The 8518-nt window shown below is 51.7% G+C and overlaps 1 protein-coding gene across 1 annotated transcript; it reads left to right on the forward strand.

Moving 5' to 3' along the window:
- RHCG (Rh family C glycoprotein) lies at positions 1–8249 on the forward strand. The gene is made up of 10 exons (XM_027688723.1): positions 1–276; positions 3407–3593; positions 4073–4223; positions 4967–5114; positions 5507–5673; positions 6359–6496; positions 6846–6982; positions 7513–7637; positions 7847–7920; positions 8021–8249. Exons 1-10 carry the CDS (start codon positions 90–92, stop codon positions 8084–8086), a joined length of 1380 nt encoding a protein of 459 aa, XP_027544524.1. The 5' UTR covers positions 1–89; the 3' UTR covers positions 8087–8249.
- The last annotated feature ends 269 nt before the right edge of the window (positions 8250–8518 follow it).

The following is an 8518-nucleotide window of genomic DNA, read 5'->3' on the forward strand; positions in this document are numbered from 1 at the left end:
GGCAGCGTCCGGGCACGGGGGACACGGGCTCACACAGGCTGCCGGGCCCCTGCGGATCCCTGTGGATTGAGAGGCTGAGGCACCAGGGCATGGCGAAGAACACGTACATGCGCTGGCGGCTCCCGCTCGTCTGCCTCCTCTGGGAGGTGGCCATGATCGTCCTCTTCGGGGTCTTCGTGCGCTTCGGCCCCGAAGCTGACGCACACTGGGAGGAAGAGAAGCAAGAGCTGAACCTGACCAGTGACATGGAGAATGATTTCTACTTCCGATACCCGTGTGAGTATTCTGGAAGCGTAGTCCTGCTGCTGGCTGGTCCCCACCCATCCATCCCATCCCAACCCATCACATCCATCCTGTTCTGTCCTATGGCAGATCCTGTCAGAGGCAATCTCTCCACCTATTGCTAGAAAGTTGGACTCTTGCCTTGAGGTTGGTTTGAGGTGCACCAAAGAGCAAGAGAAAAACCTCGTGGCCCTCCAGGCACTCTTGGGGCTCTGTCAGCAGGGTACTGTGACGTCTTTTTTCCAGGAATAGGGCTGACGTGTTCCCAGCACCCTGCAAGTTTCAGCTTGCTGCCCCCTCTCTCAGCTCTGGATCAGAGCAAGCCTTTCTGTGCATACAGAGGAATGGCTGTCGAGATCCTGTGACATCTTCCTCCCCTTCCTACGTCCTCCCCCTCACTAGTGAATTACCCTTTAGCGACTGGCATTTCAATGCCAGAGTCCTCCTAAGTTGCCAGGTTCCCAGGGCTCTTGGGTCACTGCACGGTAGTGCCACAGGGATTATTCAGGTGGTTAAAGCCCTTCTGGCCAGGAAGTGCCTTTGGGTGGCTTTGATCTACAGGGTTGGTCATCTCTGTGAGCCTTTCAGAACAGGCTGCTTCTGTAGGCAATTGTTTCCAAGGAAGCAAAAGGCCTGAGTCATGCATCTATTTAGAACATTTCCATTAAAAACACCTGCTAAATCAAAGAAGCTATAGCAACCTGTGGCTGCTGAGGATTAGCTAGTTCAGAGAAGGATTTGCTTACAGTAACCCACTGCTCAGCCAGACTCCAAGTTAGTGTATGGCTGTGGCTGCCCTGGGCTCTCCCTGGAGATCTGCCCTTGGGACTAGCCCCACACAGGTTGGCATGAAGCAGCAGCAGTGCCTGAGAGCTGCTCTTGTCACTGATGTGCTGAGAGGACATCAGGAGTCCAAGGAAGGGCTTGTAGGAACTAAGAACATGACGTTTCTTCTGTCCTCATATCCCACTCCTGCTCCACAGTGCCAAATAATCCCCCTCAAATGGCTGAGTAGATTCACTCAACTAAATCAGTCTATGGGCAACTGCTCAGTTTAGCTTTGAATTAAGTTTCTGTTTCAGACCTGAGGAAGGGTTCACGTGCCCAAAAGCAGAGCTGTTTTTTATCCCTTATCTAATCAGAAAGAGTCTCTTTCTGCAAAGATAGACAAACACAACAAGGTGGCCAAGCCCTGGAATTTTGATCCCTGTGTCCACCCAGCGCTGCTCAGAAGAGAGTGTGGTGGCTGAACGCCTGAGGATCATTTGTATCAACATATCTGTGCCTGCTGCTGTCCCCAGGACCTGTCTGCAGTGGCAGAGGGATAGGAGTAACAAACTGACATGTCCTTTGAGACAGAGATGGTTGGGAAGGCAGGCAGAGGGAAGCCAGGTCCAGTCAGTGTGACAATTCCTTCTCATTTTGAATCGCACATGGATATTCCCTGATGGGTGACTCATCTGCTCTCTAGGGGAAAAGAAATGAGATTCCTTGTCCGGGTAACATTCCCAAAGCCCAAACACTTCCATTCAGTAGTTATGACAATCGTCCTCCCACAAAAGCAGGCTCACAAAACCTTTAGGGCATGGCAGTGCCTGGGCTACCTCTCAGTGATGCCAATATTATTCTTCACAAAGGAAAACAAAGACAAGGGTTAGAAAAGGGTTTTAAACTGGGTGCAGTTTGAAGAAAGGCCTGCTCTTCCTCCTGGGTTTGTACAGGGTCTAACACACAGTGGGATCCTCTGTGTTTTTGGAGGGTACACAGTCTGCAGCTTTAACTCTGACCTGTGTATTTCTGCTTTTAGAATGAAAGAATGAATATATAATACAAATGGCAGCAGATAATTCCAGCTTTGTATTGTGCTGCTCACAGTGGAGAAGAGAGAGAGGGAGAATAAATACAGCTGCAGAGGGAAAGTCTGTGGGACTGTATGGTAAAACCAGAGTAAGAAAGGCTGGTTCTTAGGACATGTGGAAAAGTACATTTGAAGTGACCTCTGCTGAACAGTTCCAGCAGCAGATCTTGTCTCCTTCCTTTTTTTATGAGTGATTTCATAGGCATGGGAGGCGTTTTAAAAAACAAGCAGATTAACATGGCACTACATGGCTTAAGCCTGTCCAAACTCTTGTTTGGGGTAGAGTGGATTGGGGGTAGAGTGTATTTGCCATCACTGAATTGTTTTTGCCCTGAGCTTATGCCCTCTCTGAGGTGCACAGACATTGCTTGTTATAATGGTTTGTGCACTGCAAAACGTAGAGCTTGCTGGTGTAGCTCCATCAATGCTGTGTTCATCTGTTCTACAGATCCCCAGTGGGGGATCCCAGCCTTGGGTCTCCTGTTTATTCACGGGCACAGTGGCCTGCAGTGACAGGGCTTGCATGGTAAGTCTGCAAGCATTTCAGCTCACTTAATTGCAAAGCAATGCTTATCTGATAAAAATGTGCAGCATTAAGAAGTACAGCAGGTTTACTGCACCAAGAAGGTCTTTCAAGAGGCTCACACAGGTCTGGCTTCCCCCGGGGAAGGGCATCTGAGGGGCTTGACTGAGCAGGTCTGAGCATTAGTGGGAAGAACTGGGTCTCTCTGGTTTAAGCACTATAAATCTCACAAGATGGGTTTCTGGTCTCGAGGGTATTTTGCTACTGATTTCAGCAGCATTTAAAAATGCACTTGTAAACTTTCCTTGTTCTTGTGCTCTCCTTGCTCTGGGCCATTGCCAGGACCCTGCATCGGACAGACCTACCCAAAATGATCATTCATGTGTTTTAACAAAACTTCACTGTTCATTTCATATGACATTTTCCAAGTCTTTTACAAAAGGGGAGAAACAATCTAAGTAGAAGTATGTTTTCCTCTGTACACTCCATTAGCCTCTGGTCTTCTCTTGCACAGAGCTTTTAATAAATATTTACTTACAAGACTGAGCCTTTTTAACCAAAAGCCAGTTTCTGAAAGCTGAGCCATTTTCAGGCTTAGAACAGGAGGACATGAGACAAACGCACATTGTCACTTGAATTCCCTACTGCCCGTGATGCAGTTGGTTTCTTTTCAACACCAAATGCAAGTGGCACTTGCAGCCCTGCTCTCCTTGCAGAACTGACAGTCCCTTCCCTCTGCTCAGCTTTCCAGGATGTCCATGTGATGATCTTTGTGGGCTTTGGGTTCCTCATGACGTTCCTCAAGCGTTATGGATTCGGAGCTGTGGGTTTTAATTTCCTCCTTGCTGCCTTTGGGATCCAGTGGGCTCTCCTGATGCAAGGATGGTTCCACTCTTTCAAGAATGGGAAGATCCTCATTGGAGTGGAGAAGTAAGGAGGAGATGGGGTCTGGGATGCCACCTCTTGACTGGCCAGTGGAAGAGCTGGGATGGGAGCCAAGCAGCTGCCAACACCTGTCCCTCAGTTATGTCAAATCAGTCTCTAAACTGCTCTCTTCTCTGCACATACCTCCATTTGCCTTCCACCTTTTGGTCCAAAGGTACCTGCCATTATGGTGGTACTGCTCAAAGGAAAACATGAGAGGAGTGTCCCCTCTTAGTCCCAAGCCAAGCACTGTGGATGCCAGTGCTGAGAACATGTATAATCCACATTATCTAAATAATCTGGGGAAAAGCGTATTTCCTGGCCAATATGTAAGGATGGGAGGAAAGCCAATGGGAAAAACCCCAGGGATGTCTCGTAATCACCTGCTTGACTTTGGGTGGGATTTCTAGAGCTGGGGATGAGTGAGGGTGAGTTACAGAGGAGTATTTCCTTATTAAACCACAATTTTCCTTCCCCTTTACCAGCCTGATCAATGCTGATTTCTGCGTGGGCTCTGTGTGCATTGCCTTTGGGGCCATCCTGGGCAAAACCAGCCCCATACAACTCCTCGTCATGACTTTGTTTCAAGTCACGCTCTTTTCAGTGAATGAGTACATCCTCCTCAACCTGCTCCATGTAAGGCTTTAGGTAGTACCCTCTTGGTTCTGTTCCTTCCTTTCTGCATCTCTCCAAATTGTCTCCCTTTGCTATGGCTCAGCCAAGCTATAGTTCCTTCATAAGCATTTAAAATGCAAGAATTCAAGCAGAAAAATTAGGCAGATTATGAAGGAAAGGGTCAGCGGGTGTTACTTCCCCAAGAAGGGAGATCTTCTGGGATTTTAAACACCATCCTGGCAATTCAGGAGCACTGGGTCCCTCTGTCACAGCTCCCGAAGCAGACAAGGAGTCTTAGCACGAAGGACCAGTCACTCTCTTTGTGCCTGAGCTTTCCATCTCGTCTATTTTCCCTGCTGGAATATGGGTACTGTGGAAGGAAATCAAGTGACAAAGAGGATGAGATGTCTGCTGAGAGAGGCAGGGTTCCTGCTCTCTGAAAGAGGGCTTGGAGGGCTGGAAGCAAGGAGGCTCTCACAAGACTGCACCTGGGAGCCAATCTGGCTATCTCTGCAACCTTCTTGCCACTGGGACAGGTCAGAAACTCCCCTCTGCCTCAATGCCTTCCAAGCAGAAGCTTGTGCACAGGACCAAGTGAGAGGGACAGAGAGAAGGACCAGAGCAATTTTGTCCACCTCTCCATATGACTGTGCGCAGGCAGAAATGTTGAATGGGCAAACAAGTCGGTCACGATGCAAATCAGGCCTCAGCTCCAGAATGAGTGGCCATGGCAGAAGCAAACCTCTGTTTCCCCATGGCTGCAGGTAAAGGACGCGGGTGGCTCCATGACCATTCACACCTTCGGAGCTTACTTTGGCCTCACAGTGACACGCATCCTGTACAGACCCAACCTGGAGCAGAGTAAGGACAAGCAGGGTTCCGTGTACCACTCCGACCTCTTCGCTATGATTGGTGAGTCAGCCCTTGTCTCAAGGGTGCTGCTAAATGTGGAGCACTCAGCTGCAGAGAGCTAGTTCCTCCTGTGTCCCTGGGAAAAAATGAAACCAGGATATGGAGCTGAGGAGCTCTGCATCCCAGAGGTCTTTCACCTTTCAGAGTTACTCAGCTCCCTTCATCAGTGGATGGGCTGAGACAGTGCTTGGGAAAACAAGGATGCATTTTCCTTCTCTGTGGCAGCCCTTCCTGATGCTGGTTGCATCACGTGGGGTGCAGCTCCGGGGCAGCAGGACTGTAGGATTTAATTTCACCATGTGCAGAAAGATGTTTAGAAGATTTTTTTTTCCAGTCCCTGTATTCTCACTTTTCCCTTTCTCTTCCTTGTCCCATCCTTCCCATCCCACCAGGTACTCTGTACCTATGGATGTACTGGCCCAGTTTTAACTCAGCCATTTCTGACCACGGGGATGCCCAGCACCGCTCGGCCATTAACACGTACTGCTCACTGGCTGCCTGTGTCCTCACCACCATGGCCTTCTCCAGCATGCTGCAGAAGAAGGGCAAGCTTGACATGGTAAGCTGGGAGCAGAGAGCCCTGCAATGCCCAGGGGACTTATAATGAGGCTGATTGAGAGTCTAGGAAATGATTGGCACTTGTCCTTTGCAGAACAGATGCAGGGTTTCAGGGCATAATGGTGAAACCAGCATCCAGGCAGAAACTGAGATTATGTTGAATAAAAAAGTGGGAAATGTGTCTTGCAGTGCTTGAGGTGTGGGGTGATGCCCTGCATTGCAGTGGACCCAAGTCACAGCAGGAACTGGACTTGCTTTGCCCAGAGCTGGGCGCGTTGCAGAGCCCTGTTTGGCAGCACTCTCCAGCAAGCAGGGCCTGTGCAGCAGCTCGTGAGCAATCGGGGGGCTGACTTGTACGTGTTAGGTGTGTGGGTGACATGTCTTTGTGACAGCGGAGCTTGCGTGACACACGGGTGAGACAACTTCCATCTCATCGCAACTCCCCACCCAGATCTGTGGATGCAAAGAACGTGTGTGGTACAGGGAGTGGGAGTCTCTGTGCACCTGTGCTACAGACAGAAACTGCCTGCTCTTCTCTTGTTTTTTCACGACCAAGCAGGAAAATGGGCCCTGATATTTACTCTGGAGACACTTTCAGAGCTGATTCTTCTGCTTTGCCGTTTGCACCATGCCCTGAGCAATTACAATCTCCCTGAGATGCCAAGACAGGGCGGTTACTCCTGCAGGTTCACATCCAGAATGCCACGCTGGCGGGCGGCGTGGCCGTGGGCACCAGCGCGGAGATGATGCTGACTCCATACGGCTCCCTCATTGTCGGGTCCATCTCTGGCATCGTGTCCACAGTGGGGTATGTCTACTTCACGGTGAGTGCTGCTCGAGGGGTCTGCAGCCCTGGTCTGGCTGAGGAGACCAGAAATGGATTCACTTCCATTTGAGGATTCCTGCTTCCCAGAATCTCTTACGAGATGCACTTCTGACTTTATTTACTGCCCCAAAATGCTCAGGAAGATGCAGACTCCCAAGAGGAGAGTGTTTGGAGGAAATTTTATTATTTTATTTTGATCTTGGCTCACATCTTTGTCTACAAGCCCTTATCACTTTAATGGGACACAATATCACTCTTCCTTCTCTGCTTATCCTCTGTGGAAGGAACTAGTCCTTTCCAGGGCCATGTTCATCTCCCTGATCTCTCTCTACTTCCCTCTCCCTCAGCCTTTTTTGGAGTCTAGGTTGCACATTCAGGACACATGTGGCATCCACAACCTCCACGCCATGCCAGGCCTTATTGGTGGCATTGTGGGGGCCATCACAGCAGCTGCAGCTACAGAGGATGTATATGGAAAGGAAGGGTAAGACAGCTTGAATATCTTCTCTGAGAATACATTTTACCTGAGGCTCCTTGGGCTGGGAGCAAGGAGCATTTAAAAGTCTTTGTTAATTGTTCAGAGTTGCCCCTAAAAAAACATGAGGTGCAATGACTGCCTTGGGCTTACTGAAGTGTAAAAACCTCATCTCTTGCCTCTTCTCGTAGCCTCAAAAAGTGAGCCACAGTCCTGCTACTTGGCATTATTCTGGGCCACAACGGGTAGGGAAGTGTTCCTCCCTCCCCCCTGTATTGTTTTGGAGGGTCAGGTACAGCTGAAGGTCTGAAATACAAAGGGCATGTTTATATTTTGTGGTCCTCCTAGGTAAAGCTTTGCCAGGGGCCAGAGTAGAAGGAAATTAGCAGTGTTTTGGTCATTGTGACACTCTCCTGGTCCGTTGCAGGGGAAGGATGGGGCTAGGGAGGAGTCCCCGAAGGAGCAGAGCAACACGGCTCCTCCGGAGCCTGGGAATGTCTCCTGCCAGGAGCAATCCTTGCCGTTTCTGCCCTCGGCAGGTTCATCAAGGCGTTTGACTTCACTGGCGTGTACCAAACGCGGACACCCAGTGTCCAAGGAGGGTTCCAGGCGGCCGGGATTGTGGTGTCTCTGCTGATGGCGTTTGTCGGGGGGGCCATTGTGGGTAAGCCAAAGGGGAGAGTTGTGCCCGCCTGCGGCTAAAACGGAGGCATCCACGTGCTCCTGCCCATGGCTGGATGCGCCCGGGGCGGGGGACGGCACCGAGCACCGTGCCAGGGCTGCGTTTGCCCCCTCGGGTGGACCATACGCATCCCGCCTGCATCCCCCCGGCATCACGGCCCCCTGCCCACCGCCCTGCCCGCCTCCTTCCAGGGGGCATCCTGAAGCTGCCCATCTGGGGGGACGCCGCCGCCGAGAACTGCTTCGAGGACGAGGTTTACTGGGAGGTGAGGGGGGTCCGGGGCGGGAGCGGGGCGGGGGGCACGAGATGGCGCTGTCGGCCCGCGGCCCGGCCCGGGGGGCTCAGGGGGCTCTGCCGCGCCGCAGGTGCCGGAGGACGAGGAGAGCGACGTGTACCACATGCACAACCCCGACAAACCCGCCTCGCCCTGAGCCGCCCCCGCCACCGCCCCGCTCCTTCCCCGCCGCAGGACCGCGGGCCCCGCTCCGGGGCCGAAGGCTCGTTTACTCCCCGTGACGACGAGGGCTCTGCCCTACTCTCCTGCTTTTGTAACGCGCTGTTGTGGATAAAATAAAGACGTGTTCTTCTTTCCAGGCCTGTACTCCCGTGTGCCAGCGGCGGAGTGGGATGGGATGTCGCTCAGATCCCCTCTCTCCCACCAGCGGCACAGGGCAGCTGCCGGGAGAGCTCTGGGCTGCCGGGGGCAAAGAGGAGGCGCTGGGACACTCCTGACACCTGGGAGCCAAAGTGGAGGCATGAACGATGGCAATACAGGCTGGGGGTATTAGTTACATGATGTATTAGGTAGTGCAGGCTGGGGAGATGCCAGGGTTAGGACCTGGCACCTTAAGATAGTGGTTCTG

This window comes from Neopelma chrysocephalum, unplaced genomic scaffold, assembly GCF_003984885.1.
Source record: "Neopelma chrysocephalum unplaced genomic scaffold, ASM398488v2 Primary Assembly neopelma1_75, whole genome shotgun sequence".
Taxonomy (NCBI): Eukaryota; Metazoa; Chordata; class Aves; order Passeriformes; family Pipridae; genus Neopelma; species Neopelma chrysocephalum.